We start from the raw sequence: 22,046 nt of genomic DNA, 5'->3' as shown, positions 1-22,046 counted from the left end.
GCACTAAAATTCCCGTGCAACATGAGTCTATCCTGTTTTCTGAAGTCCTGTGCGCCAAAGAGTAAACACGTTGAGCGCCGCGTCGGTCACATATGGGTGACACTAATGTTTGACCAATTTTGAAAATTCATTTTCATTGCAATGTATTCGAACGAACTGAATTTGACTCGGATGTTTCGGATGCGAAAGAGTTCTAATGTCATCCACTATGACAAATTTTAACATTCTAGTTTCGGTTCAATTAATTAAACTGCTTTGTCTTTGTGGGAATTTTCGTGGTCGATTGTCAAGGTATTTACAATGTCCTTTTCAATACCTGTTTTTTAAAATATATTACGCATTCCTTTCATAGCATCTCTCCCGTACACCTAGCACAGTAAATTCCCTCAATTCTTCTTCAGCTTGTAAACAAAAATGGACAATTTGTGAAGAGGAGACACGATTGTTCGAGGCTCGCGGCTCATTTTTTATAGTTGCCGACTACCAACAATTATAAAACTAGTTTACGTGTTTTACCATGTTCATTTATCGTTGTCTTTCCTATTGCAAACTCTAGCTAAGACGCTTATGAGGACGTTTTGCAATGTTTTTTGACCCGCGCAATCTTACGCGCGTCAGTGATTCCATCAATCGGTGCCCAGTTCAAGTTGAAGGATTTCCCGTTTCCTCATATTTGATTTTGAATAATCTGCAATATTCTGCGAAGATCTGTTGCGTACAGTTTTGTAACAATTTCGACATACAGTAAACACTTCCCAATTTTCGTTCAGCTTATAAACAAAAATGGACAATTTGGGAAGAGGAGATACGATTATTCGAGCCACGCGGCTCATTTTTATAGTTGCCGATTGCCAACAATTATAAAAACGAGGTGCAAGGCTCGAATAATCGTATCTCCTCTTCCCAAATTGTCCATTTTTGTTTATAAGCTAAAGGAAAAAATTAGAGAGAATATTCTGTAGTATTAATATATTAATCCCTTTCTCTCACGATTTATTTTCAAAGAAACGCGCGTGTGCAGGCAATTGTTTGTATTTAATATATTTATAAGATTATAAATATATTAAATATTATATTATATACAATTATTTTATTTGTAATAGAACAGATTAATAAAGCAATGCTAATATTAAACATTTTCTTTTTAAATTACAATGAAATCGAGAAAAAAAATTCTCAACAGAATTGAAATTATTGTGAATAACAAACTATATTTAATTTTCTATTTAATGACTCGTAGACGAAGCTGCGGATTGCATTTGCGCTAAGGAAAATGTTATTTCAAGTAACCTAAGGAATCCCTCATTTCCGGATTGCGAGTGACTTTTGGAACACCCTTTATACTGCGCGGTGTCCGCCGAAGACAATTCTTGACGTGTCGAAGACGTCAAAGTCTACAATGACGCGTGAAAGGAATGACGTCTTTCAGACGTCATTGCGTGTCAAGGGGTTAAGAAAGGCGACGAATTGTCGCCGAATGAACCAAGAGCTGAAAGAAATATGTACAGTTACTGTGCGCGAAATCACCAACGAATGTTTACATCGATTCCATTCAATCTACATATAGTAAATTCTTCCCAATTTTCCTTCAGCTTTTAAACCAAAGTGGACAATTCGTGAAGAGGAGACACGATTATTCGTGCCTTGCATCTCGTTTTTATAATTGTTGGCAATCGGCAACTATAAAAATGTGCCGCGGGGCTCGAATAATCGTATCTCCTCTTCCGAAATTGCCCATTTCTGTTTACAAGCTGAAAGAAAATTAGGGAGAATTTACTGAATTGCTATACGCGTTTCCGGTTGCAAGTTCGGCCATTGAAACGGGACGCGTCTCTGTCGTCAGTTGGAATTGTCCCGTTCGACGAATCGAGCAGCCTCAGCACGCATGGAATTGTAATTTCTTAGCAACGAAAGAATTTCCGAACGCGTGCCGCGAAATTACAGCGCGCGGCACCGTGTCCATCGGTGCATGTTGCTCGCCGACCGAAAAAAGAGAACCGCGAAGAATCTGTGGAGCTGGCGGTGCATCCTGACGGTGCATCCTGGCGGGCTGCGTTACCCGCGGTAAGCTACGAGCGATCGAGAAGGCATAAATTACATGATCGAGGTATGTCGCGAGCGGCGCGCATCATGATGACGCGACGTGTGCCGACGTTCTGCACAATCGAGCCGATGGCACGCGCAAGATAACGCCTGTTATCGATGCCGAGGAGGAAGAAGAGCTGCCCGACAAGAACCGGCTTAGGAGATCCTGTTCCGACTACGCGTACAGCCAACCAAGAAGACTTTTGTTCCGCTCGAGTACGAGCACGTGCTCGGACACACGCTCCGACGTCTCAATGCCAGACACCGGAAAACGAAATCCTCTCGCCGAGATCTTCCAAGAAAGAATTTCGCGGCAAACGCGTGTTACGCTGCACCTGCGACATCGCGGAATCTCGAGATTGATCTCTCCGTCTCGGAGCAGCGCGTCCTCCAGCGAATTCTTACGCAGATGTCCCGTTTGCTCCGGAATACATTATGTAAAAAAGGTGGTCGGAACTGCTCATTCTAAAGTCTGCAGTGCACGTACTGGAACAATTTTCTCTATCTAAGTAGGAACTGCTGTACTCGGTCGTGACACTGAGTTCGATTCGCGTACCGTCGACCATTGTGATTACAGCAGCTGTTTATGTCAGTCGACTTCGGGTAAGTTCTGCGATTTTTACAATGGTATTTAACAGCCGTCCAGCAAAGAATTTGTCTTAATTTTTGCATTTCTAGCGAAATTTCTTGCATCGCTTTCTAGTGACGCTACGACGTTCGGAATATTGAACCCGCAGCTACGATAATTTAATAAATTGTTAAACATCAGATCGAGTCACAAATTCTCGTACCTTCTTCGATCACTTATGAGCTCTTGAGACACCGTTTAAAATGATCAACAGCTTTCTAAAGGTTCGATCGCTTAACACGTTCAGCGCCGACAATCGACCACTAAAATTCCCTGAAAGTCAAAAAGAATTTCCTAGTTTCCTAATTCCCTAAAAATTCCCTAATTTTCCTTCTGCTTGTAAACAGAAATGGACAATTTGGAAAGAGGAAACACGATTGTTCGAGCCTTGCATCTCGTTTGTATAATTGTTGGTAATCGGCAACTATAAAAATGAGCCGCGAGACTCGAATAATCGAATCTCCTGTCCCGAAATTGTCCATTTTTGTTTATAAGCTGAACGAAAATTGGGAAGAGTTTACTGTATGTCGAAATTGTTACAAAACTGTACGCAACAGATCTTCGCAGAATATTGCAGATTATTCAAAATCAAATATGAGGAAACGGGAAATCCTTCAACTTGAACTGCGCACCGATTGATGGAATCACTGACGCGCGTAAGATTGCGCGAGTCAAAAAACATTGCAAAACGTCCTCATAAGCGTCTTAGCTAGAGTTTGCAATAGGAAAGACAACGATAAATGAACATGGTAAAACACGTAAACTCGTTTTATAATTGTTGATAGTCGGCAACTATAAAAAATGAGCTGCGAGCCTCGAACAATCGTGTCTCCTCTTCACAAATTGTCCATTTTTGTTTACAAGCTGAAAGAGAATTGAGGGAATTTACTGTGCTAGGTGTACGGGAGAGAAGCCATGAAAGGAATGCGTAATATATTTTAAAAAACAGGTATTGAAAAGGACATTGTAAATACCTTGACAATCGACCACGAAAATTCCCACAAAGACAAAGCAGTTTAACTAATTGAACCGAAAGTAGAATGTTAAAATTTGTCATAGTGGATGACATTGGAACTCTTTCGCATCCGAAACATCCGAGTCAAATTCAGTTCGTTCGAACATATTACAGTGAAAATGAATTTTCAAAATTGGTCAAACATTAGTGTCACCCATATGTGACCGACGCAGTGCTCAACGTGTTAAAAAAGATTATTTCTTCGTCTTGTAGGAAAATTCATGCGTACGTATTTGCACCATTTAGTTACAGATCGCCATTGAATTTTCGCGACAACAATAATGACGCGTTTCACAATTCCTCAAAACGTTCCCACGAATGATCGTCATTAGCGACTACTTTACTACATTTGAGCATGCATCGCTTCAGGAATAATAACAACATCGATTAATTTTAACCGCTCGCCTTACTTTGCCGAGTCTGACTCGCGTGATGGAGATTTCTAGTAATAACCTGTTAAGTATGAACGTTCTCATCAACATTTAACCCTTTCATAGGCACTGGGAACTAAGCTTCCCGCCCACTTTTAGTGCGCATATGAGCACCAGGCTCAAATATTCCCACCGTTGAATATGCTGCGATCCACATACATATAGATCCCATCACCCCTAATTTTGAAGGATGAAAAATTAAAAATAACAGGAGAGCGAATAACAGCTGTATTACTATATGATAAAATTATGATAAGTGAATATTCCAATTCTTTTGGAAATTCATATTGTGCCCGTGAAAGGGTTAAAAGTTCAAGTAAATGTAGGCATAGCATAAATATGCATGTTCTTCTTTTAGAAATTATTGCAATGGTTAGAAAACCATTGTAACTGTGATAAAATGGTAGGGCAAGGAGTTGATCTAATTATTGGATAGGTGTATTGGCTCAACTGTTGGAGCTGGAGGTGGTCTCGACTTGCGATGTTCGTCGAAAACAAGAAAATGTGTGGTTCGACCGTTGTAACTAGAGTACTATGTGGACTTGCGATGGTCGTCCAATAATATGGGATGATCGTAGGTGCGATGTGGAAGCGAGAGTGAAAACGTATGTGACCCCAACCGGTGGTGAGAAAAAACAGGCCTGACTCGCGATGTGCAGGCTCTTTTATCGAGGAGGTTTCCGTGTTCATGACGGAGAAGTGCACTGATTGGTTTTGCTGGTCGTTGCATTTGCCCAATCAGTGACTTCTTAATCCTTCGCCAACACCCTCTCGTTACGCCCTGAGCGTGTCTTGTCTCAGAGAGGGTATAAGGATTTATTGCCGTCATCGACGAAGCGACGGAAATTCCTTCAGGTCAACTCACGGTGGCCTCGGGTACAGCGGTAGGCACTCGAGATGACCCTTCAGAAATCCCGGATTTATGACACTTATGGTTATTGAGGAAGACGGCGATGAGGTTCGAACGCCACATGGCTGGTAGATGTAAAAAGTCTTGTTCTCAAAAATAACCTTTGTCACGTCCGTGTCATAAATCCCGTCGACGGAAACTCCTCGAGGTTTGTTCCTTCGGGACGGAACAATAGGTTTTTAACTTTGCAAGGAATTGTTACGAATGGGACATGTATTTCGTACCTGACTTTTGAAAGCTTCGCTATAATTTCGAATATAGACTTATTTTATAAACAAAACCGTGTTAGTGCGTATAAAGTACCAGGTTCAGTAAGCGAAATACAGTAGAGACCCCTTTATCTGAAAGTTTATTTTTCTAATATCCTGATACCAAAGCATTCTATTATCTAAAAATCTCCATTAAGTGATAATGTATCTAAATAATACAATGATATTAGATTATAGAAGGCTTGGAACCAGAATATTGTAAAAATAAATGTTCGGTGAAGGGAACCTCTACGGTAATACTGAAAGAAAGTTCAATAAGAACGATTGCGAAACAAATTTTGTAATACATATTTACTATTTAATTACTAAACTGCGGATCTTTCTGCAAAAGAAGAATTACCAAAGTTAATTGTAAGAAACAAATGAAAATGTCATTCCTCTTTTAATGAATATAATAAATTGGAAATAATGTAACAATATCCTTAAATTTTTTCTGATGTCTTTACAGTTTAGTATTTGAGCTGTTCAATTTTTGTCACAAATGCATAGAATCCACAGTCTATTGTTTACATGATAATTGAAGAAGTTAAGTTTTTATTACACTGCCCCATTCGTGGATATTAATGTCGCTTCCAAAACCACCAATTTATAAAAGAATCAAAATACACTCTTTGAAAAGTCGAATAATATTACATGTAAATGTAAAAGCACGTTCTACTGCGTAGATTTATGATCGTACAGATGACCTTTCCAACGATACCAAGTAAAAGTAGAACGATTGTTTAGTTTCTTTTCCATATCGTATTCGAAACAAAAGTATCCCTTTCAAGCCACTTCTCTCCTATAAACCAATTTGCAGACCATTATCGAGCCGTTGTAACTGTACTTCAAATTAAGGAGCCTTTGACCCATTGCGTAGGCCTTTGGCTACACCATCAGCTGCACTATACCGACAATTTGGAACGGAATCAAATTCGATGTATACTTACGAATCCGAGTCACATTCAATGACCGGGTTTCGTTTTATGGGCCTTAAGGACTACTCAGACGTAATGAGATTTCAATGAGCGCGCTCGCAAAGTGATCATTTCATACAAGTCGATTTCAAACAGATAACCGATTGAGCTCGGGAACGCACACGTAAGTAGTTCGACGTTAAAAAGATTCGAACTCTTTGCAAACCGTATAGCGAACTCCACACGCGACTTCTGAGAAAGAGATCTGACAGTCGTGTTCAGTTATCGATCTCTTCTCTCCGATTTCTTTTTTCACTGCTGTTTCTGTTGCTACATTTTCTTAACCACAGAGATACGAAATTACCTAAAATCGTACGTTAATTCTCCCTAATTGATGCTCAGCTCGTACACAAAAATGGACAATTTGGGAAGCGGAGATACGATTATTCGAGCCTTGCGGCTAGTTTTTATAATTACCGATTGTCAACAACTATAAAAACGAGCCGCAAAGCTGGAATAATCGTACCTCCTCCTCCCAAATTATCTATTTTGGTTTTCAAGCTGGGAATTTATTGTATAAATCGTACAGTTGTCCTTTTATTGTCTCGCTCTGTTACTCATATCGAACATACTATAGCACTTTTGTGCACTGAACATTTTCTGAGTTGGACCAAACTCCAGACCAATCGACAGGAAATATAGGAAGAGTAATAACCGAGAGTTAGCCAATCATTCGGTCGTTCCGCTAGATTTTGCCCGAAGCAAAAATTTGAACGTCAGTTATGCTGCGTAGGATCGTAAAATTGCATCTTCATCGTAACTGTAACTGGAAACTGTAATCGTTGAAAAATCGAAATGACACGCGTCGACTACTATGTTTTCCCAATTTTCTGCACATTTAAATTATTCGAGATCTTCCCACGTGGAAGAAATTCGTTAATACTCGGACTACAGAAATAATACAGTATTATTTTATTATCATTTTATTATTATTTTATTATTATTTTATTATTATTTTATTATTATTATTCTGTTATATTTATATTATTTTATTATTTATTATTATTTTATAGCTACCGATCGTCAACAACTATTCGTAAAACTAGCTGCAAAGCTCGTATAATCGTACCTGCTTTCCTCAAATTCTCCATTTTTGTTTCCAAGTTGCGGGTCAATTAGGGAGAATATACGGTAAAAGATGAATATGTTTATTACGATTGAGAATGAAGACTAAAACGAACGCTGAATTATAGAAGTTTCACCGTATTCGACGAAAATTCTGACACCTACGTTAAAAAACCTACCATGACGGTCAAAATGACCGGTTTCACATTTTTCGTTTCAAAATTATTGTACTTTTAAGGACACCTCGTAGAAAATAATGAAGTCGATTTCTTAAATATGGAATAAGTTTCTTGTTTCAGAACTTAATTCTTCTTAGGTTTACGTTACAATAACCATAACGAGAAATTTAAACAACTTCTGTCTTGTTATTCTTGTAAATCATTACGCGTCAGTCACTTTTGGTCATTCGACAGGTGTAGCGATAACAACAACAAAAAAACCCAAACATGTATCGACCACCTGTCTCTCTAAGCATATTCATTTGCCATTAATTACGTGTGTAAATTGGGCGTGGCCGAGAATTACCGTTCAAGATCGAGACAGCTACGATACGTTAAACAATCTCTGACGTGTAAATACAGAAACCCATCCGAACCGTCTGCGCGATGTGATCGATGTTAAATGGCTAATGAATGATAGCGTGCAATTTTTTACCTCGCCGAATCTCGGCGCTACCGATGATTTAGTGGCAATAAAAGCGGCTATAGGACACAGAACTTCTCGCCCGAACAAACGACGCCAAAGACACGAGAGTTCGGCGCCGCAACGGCAAGAGAGTTCACGGCGACATGCTCGGCACAGCGGTGCTCGATCACCATTGGAACTTTTAATACTGATTAATCGGCGCGATTAGTTTCAGTCGACCGAATCGTTCTTGCCTCGTCGTTTTAGCTCGGTAATTACTACAGTTTCGCGTGTTCGGCCGCGGAACCGTGTATCGCCGGATAAATCATCGAATTATTCGGCAATTAATTAGAGCCGCGACCGCTTTACAAATCGAAGACGCCTGAAATTGAGCAGTCATCGCGGACAAATTCGATTAGGAGTTAATCTGCGCGCGGATCGAATTATGAAAATGAACGAAAGGGGCGCGCGAGCGCCGGCTCGGAGCTCGCCGGAGAGCGGAGAAGAGAGAACAGCGAGAATGGAAGGATGAACGATCGATTTATTTGCGGCCGAGGATGAACGAGGCCCTTTGTCGTGCTCGCGTTGGCACGCCGCGGAGGAACACGTTACTGTAATTTGCCGCACTTTGTTTCAGAATGCTGCGGGGAAGATGCGTCTTCTAGTTCTCGTCCTGGTGGGCTGCTTGAACGTTCTCGGGATAACTCGTTGTCAAGAGCTTTCGGTCATCAGGCACTCCGATGGAGATATTTTCACGCTGGAAGGTAAAGCGGAGAGCAGCGCGCGCGCGGCGATAAATCTCTTTGGCACGAGTCCTCGAGCACCGTTTCTTCCGCGCCTCGTCCGCGGACGCGCAAAATCCACGGACAGATTCGGAATCCGTTGAAAAAACCGCTTCGAACCCCGTATACGAACGGAACTGTGAATCGCGCGCGATGGTGATTTGGCTCGCCGAGAAAGAGATCGTATGTGGAAGGACGGAGGAAGGACAGGGAGAAGAAATCGTAACGCGAGGATTTCGTGCGTAACCGTTCGAACACAAAAGGCGGCCGGGTGAAAAAGAAACGCGGCTGATTAACCATGAAATTACGATGTAACGGTCTGACAGCTGTATTTCACCTGTTCGGATAATACGACGCGTTTTGCTCGCGCTGCCGCGCGAATTTTCTCATCTCGGAAATATATCTTCGAGTGTGTCTCTCCCGTTGCTCGTCTCTGTACAGTTACTCGCGACGCGACGCGACGCGACGCGCTCGATGACGCCGGCATTAAACGATCCGCGAGACAGTTTCTTACGCCGGCGCCGGAATAGCATAAATCACTCTGGAAACTGTTGATCTTCGCTAGGTTCCTGCACGGAAGCTTGCACGGTACTCAGCAGTGGCACCGCCAGTCCTTACACACGGAGCCCTTCGACGACCGGACTCGTTCCTCCTAACAACACCTGCACCTGCCAATGCAACCACGGGCTTCCTACCTTCCGCGAAGACCTCCATATCTGCGTGAACGACATCCACGGTGAGATCGATTATTATATTATCGGAATATGTAATCATTCCGGTGATATTTTCCTATTGAGAATCGTCCTCGTGCACTATTTCGTGCTTTCCCGCACGAATCCATGCGCGTTTGTTCTATTAACCCTTATACAGTTGACAAAAGATTTTCTTTAATATCTTTATAAATGATGCTTGTATTTGTTCGAGTGCTCTTTCCTGAATTTTGCTGTTACTATTTTTCACGATATTTTGATATGTCTTTTCTCAAACCTTGCCGAAATACATCAACTTAGATCAATTTCTTTCGCTTGGATACCTACAATATTTTCTGTTGGCACTAAAAAGGTCAACGCTCGTTTATCGCTTATTTATCAATTTTGATTGATATATTTTTTAAGGCATTCTTTCTTGACGCTGTTACTTTTTTTATCAAACTTAATGGAACACGTAAACGTTTAAATTAATTGTTGTAATATGTATACTTAATAATATACTATACTATAGTATATTACATATACTATATACTATAATAATAAAACACTAATAATAAAAAACTAATATAATAACTAATATACTATAACATATACTATAATTATATTATATATGTTATAACATATATGTTATAATATTTATACTTCATGATCTACGGGCCTATGTTAATAATATTTATACTCTGGGTCCAAATGGACCCGAGCTCCGACGCACTTCACAGTGCAACAATTTAGTTTTTTCTGTTTCGAGACATCGTAAATGTTTGAAGTTAAAAATGGTGACGAACCTTACATTTACTGAAGGAAACTTCGATAACCTTGATCGTGACCTTGTCCGTGGCCTAATGTTCTTAAGGACTCTTCCCTCCGTAATCCAAAACAAATTCTAGTTCTTTAAAACTAACAAAATATAAAGAGCGATGTTTTCCCAACATTTTTATCTGACAAGACTATAACGAAAATTTAAACAATGCGTTTTACAGATTTCGGTAACTTATTATACATGCGTACTGAAAGTTCTATCAATTTTTGCAAAAAATGTTTTACTCATTGTTTAATAAGCTAGTTAAACCAACGTCTCAAAAAGAATTCAAGTCATCTTGTTTTCATAGGAAAGTATAAAACGTATGAACAAGCAAACGATGTTTAACGTAAGAGTTAAACTTTTTAATATTACACTTATCGATATTTGAATTGGTGTTTTGAAGCGTGTTCAACTAAATGACCATAAATAATAAAATGATCGAAACAAATACGGCCTTAGTAATTTAATATATCGATCAACTTAAAAGTAACAAGATAGAATCTAGAAAATAGTCTATTCAAACCGTCGAATCAGAACGTCCTAGATAACATACGAACGGCAGGCTCGGGGTCCATTTGGACCCAGACTGGAAAAAATGATATTCGAATGTCAAGTTCCTGCTAATTAATCTCAATCATCAAATGTTTCGTCAAAACCAATAGAAAAACTATCACAAATAAAACGAAAAACGATCGTAAGTATAGTCAGTTGTTTTTTATAAGAAAGGTCCATTCGTTCGTGGATTAATGAATTCACGTCTTTCCAATCAGTCCATCGATTCGCTAATTGGCACAACGTTTAGCGCCCTGTTTTTCATCGAATTACTTCTGAAATTACGTTGGTAACGGTTGATCGTGCATCGACGACTCATCACGTCGTAATCCTCCCCCGTCGATCTAAGCCTGTTCCAACTATGCTTTGATAGCCAATCGAGGATAATCTTCGATATTTATTCCGTTCAGCGGCGCGCAGCTCGTTTTATCTCGCTGTTCCGCGAAAACACCGGCAGATATACCGTTCCCAGGATACCGCGGAAATTTCGCAAATCTCCGATCGAACGTTCCGAAGCGTTTCGCGTAAAATTCGTGAACGTTGACACCTCACCTTGCACCTCGATATCCCGCCGCAGCAGAATATCTTCCGGTGTTTGATTCTCGAGCGAGCGGTTTGCGCGCACGTACCGTTTTCAATCGAATCGTGTCATCAGAAATGATTGCTCCAACTGTTCAGGCAAATCGTACCCGTGCCGCGTGTTTCTAAATCGATCTGACCGTGGCGAAACGATGAACGTCCCGCGCTTTACAATTCGTTTGTCTTGATCCCGTACGACGCGAATCGTTACAATGTCCGCAGACGTCCGGGCGATCTGACGTGAATCGATCGCTCCAGATCAGTCGCTCCACGGCCAAGGTAGCGATAAAAATCCGCCGGGAGTCTCGGCTGATTAATAGAAACCGTCGGACACGCTTATTATCGAATGCAAATTAATCGGCTCGCGTAACGACCTACATGAGAAACGGCTGCGAGACGTGTAGTTAAATCAGCATAACCGTCGAGTTCGTCTTGATGACACTAATTAGACTGATTTGCAATTTGAAACGCTTCGCGTGGGGTCCTAGCTGCGGTGGGGACTTAATAGGCGGCTGTAGACCGAATCCCGTAACGCCACTGAAAAAACGACTGCCTCCAATTTCGGACGATTCGACCGCAAAACGATCGCGTAATGCGCTGCTCTTAGAGTCTCGTTACACTGGCACGAACGATCGTAATTTGGTCTTCTTGCGATACTCGGAACCTGTAATCCGGGGATCGAACGCGCGTAAGATTTCCGCGAACGCGTCGCCGTCTACTAAACCGCAGCCCGTCGGCAATCGTGTAACCTAAGTACGGAACGTTTGCAACAAAATACCTCGACGCACGAACAGTTATATACGCGCGTGTATCGCGGAGAGTTCCTAGACGATTGAGAAACTTCCAACGAAAAGTATCAACAAGGTTACCGGCAAGCGAAGCGTAGCTGTAAATTACCGATTGCGGTGGGATCACGCGCGGATTTACATCACTTAGCTGGCGAAAACGTGAAATATTATTCGCGTTGCCATTGGACGAAACGTTCGTGACCCTCGCGCACAGTTTCATCGTCCGCTTCTCATCGATCCCGCGGTTCCGAAGCGGCGAGGTCCGATAACGCGACGCGGGAACAGCCGCGTTGTCGCGTCGCGTGGGCGACCGGAGACTTCGATGCCCGCGCGAGACGCGACGACGCGCGGCGCGTGAAGAGACGCAACGCCCGTAGGCTGAACGCGTCCTTTGATTTTTATTTCAACGTAATGGAACTCCCTTTCGCTACGCTGGAATTTGTTGCGTGTCTACGATCTGCCCGGAAGCGGTTGCTATCGCCTGCTACTTTCCGGAGTTATGCAAATTAGATCTTCAATTTACGTCAAAATGAATCCGCATGGTTTCATTTCGCCTTCCGAGCGAAGGCTGGTCCGAATAAACAATTTCATACGCACGCTTGTACAACGTTCTTTATTCTTTGAGGCACGATGGGGTTAAAAATGTCCCGTCTTTTTAATGCACGGTAATGCATGGTGAGACGTTTAATATAATAATCTCGAAATACTGTAATAGCGGCATGCGCATTCATGAACTCACGTGACACGGTAGGATTATTTGAGTCCCATCGTATAATAACAAATTGAATTGAATTATTATTTATTTTTTTTTAGGTTTTTATATTATGCGATTCCGTTGTTGATAAAAATATACCAATTTTGTCTAATTTAAAACGCAATAAAATTTTGTGTGCAACGTGGGTCTACCTTATTTTCTGAAATCCTGTTATGAAATTCCAAATAGTTAACACGTTAATTGCCGAATCAGTAATCTCAGCAATAACAAAGAGAAACTGGGAGGTTAGAATTAAGTAATAGCGCTGCTTTACAGAGTTTGCCGATTTTGATTTATCTGCCGAAACTAAAAACTGATTTGTTTGGATGAATTCGTAAAATTTGAAAACGAGACCTTCAATAAGTTTAAACCCGTTTTTGAGTACAAAAAAATATGTAAAAATGAATGGATTGGTGAAAAACGTTGACGTTTTAATCTTGGAATCGCCTCGAGCAAATCGTGATGTAGTAAAATTAATCTCTGCGAATTCTCTCTATGACCGCACGTAAACGTATGTTTTTCGAAGTCGTATATCTCCTCAAAAAAAAATATTAAATGGAACAAAAAATGTATAGTTTACATTTTATACCGATTTTAATTATTTCAGCTTTCTTGTTTATTAATTGTTACACGTTAGAGCATATTTGGTTTTGTTTTATATCCGCAGCTCCATATGAAGAAATATAAACATTGTTTTACTGTATTCACTATTATGAGTGACCGAAACAGAATTTTCCTCCATGATTTATTTTTGCGAATAACTGGAGTAGTTGGAAAAGAAATTTCGAATATTGCAATTGTTATTTGTAACTAAAAAATTTGAATCCATCGATCGTGCAATTTTTCGAACGATCTCTTTTACATTTCGCGATTGCAATAATTTCTTAGAAGGGAGAGAAAATTGATGCTTATTGTGTGCCTAAATTTACTTGAATGTTTAACCCTTTGCACTCGAGTGGCGGCTCTGAGGCGCTACTAAAAATTGGTATACTATTTTTCAAAATCATTCCAAGAGCATCAGAGTCGTTTATATATATATAAAAAAGCTATTAAAATTGCATTGTACTTGCCAATAGATTCAATTTCATATGCATAAATCGCAATAAATTGCATAAAATAGAAATATTATAGATCAGAAATCATGTTTTGGATTTCGAATAACAAATAGCTTCGACTGCAAAGGGTTAAATATTGATGCCAAGAGATAAGAGTTTCATTACAATTTTAAAGAACAGAATATAACATCTGTATTCAATAATTTATAGAAATTTTCATTTTAGAAAATACGGCGAGAGGTTAAAATCTTCAAATGAATATCATTTTGCGTCCCTGGTAGAACGTATCGCACCTGTATCTCCCATTCTCTCGCACCTCACAGTTGGCACATCCTGTGCCAGTGTAGAAAAAACGAATGTTTCAGTGTACAATGCGTTAGACAGTGTGAAATTTTCATTGGCACCTAACTTTAGGATACGGGAAACGCTCGGGGGAGAGTGACTATAATTACCTTCCGTAACGAAAGGGCTAAGATTGAACAAACCAAGCAAGTAATATCAGATGCGAAGGATCTTCGGCGCGGTAAAAATCAGGGGGCAAAGGTGCCTCCTATCTCTACGATAATCGTAAAGTTAACGGACGCGTGGAGAAAAGTCATCTGAAGCCTCTAAAATCTGTAATCCCTGGAAAACTGTGAATCCTTTGAACGGTAGTTATTTTAAGAGCGTCCAGTCGTGCTTTGTCAAGATCATCTCCGTAAAACTCTATCGTAAAACGTTGCGAAGCGAGTGTTGCGTACGCCGGACGGTCGCGTCAGTTGGTGTTGCGACTTGTTTCGACCCGATAAGACGATAAACGCAGCCATCCGATACCGGTTGTTCGAATCGGAAACGGCATCGATCTCGCATCGACGCGGGTTCTTACGCCCGCGTGGCTTTGGCCGGGCACGTTGCGATGACCCTGGTAACATGAAAATCATTTTGCATCATTAACGTTCGCGTTAGCGGGTCCGCGGCAGTTTCCTCGCGTTCCTTCTGCGACCCAAGGCGACTCGTTCCTTCCGTTATGACGCACGAATCTCTCAATTTTCAACACCTCGCGCGTATAACCGTAAAGACCACTCGCCTTTTACCGCCAATAAATACACGCTCGCGCGTTTAATCGCGTCATTGTCAGCGCCGGCTATCGAGCATGTAATTTTATGCAACGCGCATCCGAGGACACGCTCGGAGACAACTTCTCCCGGCTCCGATTGCATGGACGCGCTTCGAGGTTCCGCTGAGCGAACTCCGGCCACGGCGATCGAAATACGAACAACCGTTCACGCAGATCGAATGCTAATTGAACGAACCGTAATGCGATTCGCTACTTTGTGTCAAACTTTGTGGCGAGTCGTGCGTAACGGCGTACCAAAGCTCTTCTTTGCGGAAAGGGAACGCATCGTATACGACATGCAACATGTTGATTAGATAGGAGCTGCCTGGTATTTATCGAACCAGTGAGAGTCGTTTTAATACACACTTTGCATAGAAATTTGTTTGTTTATTTATTAAGCTATGGAACCCCCTACGAGATTATTAGCAATATATTTTGTAGTATATTATTACAAAATTACTATTACATATACAGCATATTATACAATATTGTTACACTTTATTAAGCTATGGAACCCCCTACGGGATTATTAACAATATATTTTGTAATATATTATTACAAAATTACTATTACATATACAGCATATTATACAATATTGTTACATTTTATTAAGCTATGGAACCCCCTTATTATTAGCAATATATTTTTGTAATATATTATTACAAAATTACTATTACATATACAGCATATTATACAATATTGTTACATTTTATTAAGCTATGGAACCCCCTTATTATTAGCAATATATTTTTGTAATATATTATTACAAAATTACTATTACATATATAATATATTATACAATATTATTATATATTACTTTGGATATTATATATTAAGGAATTTAAAAATTATTAACAGTGATCGAATGTATGGTTTACATAAAAAGGCATCTATCGTGTAAGGAGGACGGAAACCGAGTTGATAAAGTTTACGTGTCATGGCATTTCTTTCGGAGTCATATAGTAGGCGCTGCCATATCGCATGATTTACCGCACTGACGGTTCGGATCATCAATAATATTAATGCGAGAAAAAGAGGAGGCCAGATTGTAAATGGTTTGCACGACATCTGTTGGTCCAGGAAACAAAGTCTCTGGCAAGGTTGTTGTGAGCAAACCATTGTTTCGGACCCGGATTATTAAAAAAGTTGAAGAACTTAGCACCTTTGAATTTAGCATCTTCAAACAAAGTTGCTTGTCAATATCATATTTCTCTCTCTCGTTTGGATTTTATAACTTTTAGAGAAATCGGAATACGGAACTGGGATATTAGGGGAAATATCCAGTTCGATGGCGTTTTTTGGCTAAAACATCCACTTTCTCGTTGAAGGAGATCCCAGGGCCGATATCCAGAAGAGATACAGATCTTTTTGCCGTGATAATTATGTATTATTTTTTTGACATAGAACACAAAGCGACCGATTTTTATACTTGGACAGCCATTGGATAGAGCCTGTAAGACACTTAGGCAATCAGAGTAAATGAAGAGATTTTCGTGTGGATAATCGGTAGAGATTTCAATGGCCTTTTTAATTGCTAGACATTCTGCGGAGAATGTGGATGTTTGATTATTAAATCCAAATTGAGCCGAAATGTTCAGATCTGGAGAAAAGTTGCACAGAAATTGCAAGCTACGATATAATGAGAAAATAACTTCGTGATGTTTGACTGCAATGGGATCCCAACACGTCTCGCGGTATCTATTGAAGTTCGCTTGGTAATACCAGAACGATCGCCTACGTCTACCTTCATTAATGCTAGAATTACCACGAATCAATTTTTACTTCTTGCAAACGTTACGCGAATGGTTATATTCATTTAATATATATACATATATACATGATGTACCAGTTCCTTACCGGTATAACTTCGTTAGCGTGTTTCACGTGCAAAAGTAAGAAAAAAATATCATATGAACATATGGTCTTAAACGTTTTATTACGGAGTTATAACTAATAACACGAAATGATAATGAACTGACGTTTTGCCGACACGGCGTACGAACGTATCATCAGTGTTACAGAAACTAACGTGATCCCATTGAAGCTCTCTGTTTGCTAGCAAAAATAAATCCGACAAAACTAAGCAAAATAACAGTCCTGCTTCTAATGTAATAGGATAATTGCGCGTGTTTGAAATAGCGGATCTCGTAAATGTTGCCTCATCGGGCCAGAGAATTTTCGATTGAATATCATTATTATTGCGAACCGCGCGCACATGCCGCTCACAAAAACGTATCCTCCTTTCATAATCTCTAGGCAGAAGTTCCTGCACAAGTGTATAATAATAAGGATATCTACCATCGCCGTGGAATGTTCGCCAGATTGTAGATCTTGGAATTTGTAATCGATGCGGAGACGCTTGTCGAATACTTTCTCTCGGATTATCGGATTACAGGAAATTCACCCTAATTGTCCGTCAGCTTGTAAACAAAAATGGACAATTTGAGAAAGCGAGATACGATTATTCGAACTTTGCGGTCCGTTTTTATAAATTGCTAACAATCGGTAACCATAAAAACGAGCCCCGAGGTTCGAATAATCGTATCTTCTCTTCCCAAATTGTTCATTTTTGCGTACAATCCGAGCGTTAATTAGAGAGAATTTATTATAATAGGTTACAGGAAATTCGCCCCAATTGTCCGTCAGCTTGTAAACAAAAATGGACAATTTGAGAAAGGGTGATACGATTATTCGAACTTCGCGGCTCGTTTTTATACTTGCCGATTATCAACAAGTATAAAAACGAGGCGCAAGGCTCGAATATTCGTATCTCCTCTTCCGAAATTATCCATTTTACAAGCTGAAGAACAATTGAGGAGAATTTGCTATATCTTGAAATCACCAAAAATTATTTCACCGACTATGTCTTCATCGACACGGTTTCAGCAATACCGCATTTCACCGGCATTGTTTATATACCGACACATTGAAATCGTATGAAAGCCTTTTTACACAAACATGTTATATATTATAGTGAAGATTTTCAACGACTTTCTTGGTTCTCAATCTTCACCCTTCTCATATTTGATTGTTTATTCCTTACGCTTACACGACCGAGAAGTGCCAGCTAATTACAACGACAGACCGATTTCCAATATGGCAATGATATAACTATTATGTTTCCATAATGAAGCTAACTAAACTTTGGTTTCACATTATGTAACAATTTCGAGCAGTGTTTAAGAATTGAATGGGAACCGCGATTAAAGATCTACATACATTTGTACAGTCGCTGTAGCTCACTGTAGTACATATAAGATGTAAATATTTTGTCATTAGTCGATTTTAAATAGAAAAAAGAGAGGAAGCAGGTGTTCGAAGCTTATATTAGATGGGGTCTACCACTTAGCGTTGACGCAAGACTTATTAATGTCACGTGTGTCTCAATTTTGACACTCATCAAAGTGTAGTTAGCTATTATATTAGGGTTTCCTTGAAATCGCCAACAATTATTTCACCGCCAATGTTTTCATCGACTCGATTTCAATGACACTGCATTTCACTGACAAATGTTATTATCGACATTTAGAACTTCTGGCAGTATACCAAGTATACGTTTGAACGTCATATCGTACACGCTTATTATTAGTGCTTTGTTTTACATGTTATTTACGGTAAAAGAAATGGATTTATCAACTATTATTATCATCTATTAAATAGCACTGCACAGAGTCAGATTCTTCTTTAATAACTCTTACGAAAGGTTTTCCATTCGAAGTATTCAACATCTCGTCGGGCAAATTAAACTCGTCAATATTTTTTGGTTCAGCGGATTTATTTTTTCGTCATTTATTGTAACACTTGCTGTTTCAAAGCAGAATTACTCGGAAGTTGCGGTCGAATAATTTTCTCTGCCACCATAGTTGCATTTCTGACAATCTCGTATGATCTCTCGTCAATAGCTACAGCTAGTTCATTTATTTTATTGCAAACTGTATTAATTAGATGACGTGCTGCTTCTGGTGCATGATTATGTTTTGTAGGGTCATGAGAACGAATAATGTGTTTTCCATTTACACATACTATACTTACACTTCCTCTGCACTCTCATAACTGTTTTCACTTTTACCACTTTTTTCACACATCCAATAGGACAGATTGTCTCTATTTCCGCATTTCTTATACACGAAGCGACGATAATAACATTTCTCGGTGAAGCGAGAGCGATGTCGATGTCTGTCGATGATTTCAACGTGTCAGTATGTAAACAATGTCCGTGAAATGCGGTGTTGCTGAAATCATGTCGATGAAAACATTGTCGGTGAAATAATTGTTGATTTTCTTGACTCGACTCCATAAACTGAACCACCGGGGTCGTCTAGTTGGTAAATAAATTCTTACAAACACCAATCGATGTTGGTATTCTTCTTCGAGGAAATCTTACAAAAACCATAAATGAAATGCGTATATATGGCGTATTCACGATAGAGAAATTCTCGCGGCATCTTGATATGAGATCGTGCAGCGTACTATATAAACGTATTTATGTATATATTATATATATTATTTATATATATCTATACATATTATATTATATATTACATATAAATTTATATGCATTATATTATATTATATATTTCTGCTCGGCAAAAATTAATGACGATATCAATTACTTCAGTAAGTAAGCATAAAAGTTAATGTTAACATAAAATACGATACGGAAAACAATACGATCGTAACGCTGTGTCGACGAAACACCAGTTCGTTATCATTCTATTCATTGGCTATAACTCTTTAATTAAGCATTTAAGACCATATATGTTCGTATAACATTTTTTTTCTTATATTCTCCTTTCTGATATTTGTTATTGTAAAATAAGACATAGTGTAGATGTTTTTGGCTCATTTGAAAGTTCCAGTATTGACAATCATTATCTCAAGTAGGACTATCATTTTGATAATTAATTCCCAAAAGAACGATGAATCGCGTGTACTTTCTAGTAAGTGCTGGCGTTGAAAGTGATCTTTACCGAAGGCTGATGATGATGGGTGATCATATATTTTCCCTTATTAATCATTCGCCTCGTAAGTATCGGAAATACAAATTGCCTCAATAATAATAATAATTTGATCCTTAAAAAAGCAAATGGAAGTTGCAGATAGAAAGTTAATCACTCGTTCAGCATATTACTGCCTATTATATGGGCGCATGCCATGAATATTACATCAAATAATAACAACATTCCAATGGCAATAACGGTTTCAAAAATGTTTCTCTATTTGACTCGAGGAGATCGCTTCTTAGGATTCACTACGATATTTGATAAAAGTTCGAAGCCCTTCGATGCTAAAGCACCTTCTCAATTTCGATTAACATCGCCGCGAGAGAATTAATCTCGAGGATAATCATGAAAGGTCACAGGAAATCTGCATCGTGACTCTGTAACAGTTCATCCTTCGAACCTCTCCGGTAATGATGTAATCGCGCGACCCTAAGTACACGTTCCCTGCGCGTTCTACGCGCATGAGAAACTTAATTTTCCAGCAATTCAGGAGCATGTAACCGACGTTACATCGCGCCGACGAACGCTATACGGCATAATTTACAAACAAGCATAAAAGTTTCAACGAACATGCGTTTTAAATCTACTTGAATGCACACAGTGCGTTTATACGTGTTTGCGTGCAGATAGAACGTAATTTACTAGCGTTTCTTGATTTTACTGATTACGAAAATGTTTTATAAGAACTGCGAGATCCTGGAAATTAAGATCTCGGTCATCAATTTATTTGATAATTCTCCCTGCAAAGATATTTTCATAGTCTCGATAATTGCAAAATTATTCATTCGTTTTGATCTCTTCGGTAGTATGTGCTGGCATTATTAAACATTTGACGCATAAATATTTTCTTCTATCTGCGTCATTCCTGACCTTAAATAACTTTTCATACTTGTTTCCTTTCGTCGAAAGAAAATTTACGTCATTAGATCCCTCCGTGGTAATAGCTGTGGCACATGCATAGAAAATGAAACAATTTCGAATTTGATCAAATTTATACGATTTAAAACTATTCTCAATTAATTTTACGTATCCAAGATATATGTATCACAGTATTAGGTTGGTGCATAAATGAAATGTCAGATTTTCTTTACGTGTGAACATTTGTCTCCCTGTTTTTGTTATGCTTTGTTTTTGGCATAACCTCGTTTATAGTCATACCGTCCATTGCCAGAGTCATATTATACAAAAAAGATTTTCTCAGAAGTGTTTCGTTTTGTTATTTGTTTCGAATTTCGTAAGGATATGATTTCAACCGATATTTGTGTAATTTTTTTATATGAGTATAAACTTGGTAACAATGCTGCAAAAGCTGCACGCAATATAAACCAGGCGTTCGGGGAGAATACTGTTAACGATTGAAAAGTGCGGCGTTGGTTCGAAAATTTTCGGTCTGCTGATTTTTCCCTACAAAATGAACTGCGTGGAAGACTCAAAACGTCTATGAAAAATGATGCTCTGAAAGTATTGGTGGAAACGGATATGACTGGAGTAATTCGCTACTCATTCCTTCGAACTGGGGAGACAATTACAGCCGAAAAGTATTGCTACTACATTGATGAAGTGCATGAAAAATTGAATTTTATACGCCCTATCGCTTGTTAATCGACATGGCCCAATACTTCTCCGCGACAACGCTCGGCCGCATACGTCGTACAAAACAATTGCGGGATGAAATGAATTAAAATATGAAATTTTGCAGCACCCAGCTTATTCGCCGGATCTTTCGCCAACCGACTTTCATTTTCTTAAACATTTAGAACAGTTCTCACGAGCTAAACAGTATGAAAATGAAGACAGTCTGAAAAATTCCGTATCAGAGTTTATTGATTCTAAAGATCAAAATTTTTCTTTCAAACAGGCATCTATGCATTAAAATTTCATTGGGAAAAGTATATTGAAGCAAATGGAGCATATTTTGATTAAATGAACAGCTTTTGAAAAA

The 22,046-nt window shown here is 39.2% G+C and overlaps 1 protein-coding gene and 1 long non-coding RNA gene across 2 annotated transcripts in view; one reads left to right on the top strand and one right to left on the bottom strand.

The window, feature by feature from the left end:
- sha (shavenoid) overlaps nucleotides 1-22,046 on the top strand; it is a 151,602-nt gene that overhangs the window by 97,263 nt on the left and 32,293 nt on the right. Inside the window, exons 2-3 of the mRNA XM_033477415.2 lie at nucleotides 8,621-8,747; nucleotides 9,331-9,501. Of these exons, the coding sequence (XP_033333306.2) occupies nucleotides 8,636-8,747; nucleotides 9,331-9,501 (283 nt within the window). The 5' untranslated portion in view covers nucleotides 8,621-8,635. The remainder of the gene's footprint in view (nucleotides 1-8,620; nucleotides 8,748-9,330; nucleotides 9,502-22,046) is intronic.
- Nucleotides 1-22,046, bottom strand: part of LOC117224457 (uncharacterized) — a 68,525-nt gene that overhangs the window by 43,697 nt on the left and 2,782 nt on the right. The gene's annotated exons all lie outside the window — the stretch shown is intronic.

Source organism: Megalopta genalis, chromosome 8 (assembly GCF_051020955.1).
Source record: "Megalopta genalis isolate 19385.01 chromosome 8, iyMegGena1_principal, whole genome shotgun sequence".
NCBI classification, from domain to species: Eukaryota; Metazoa; Arthropoda; class Insecta; order Hymenoptera; family Halictidae; genus Megalopta; species Megalopta genalis.
This window is presented reverse-complemented; position numbering and strand designations above follow the sequence as displayed.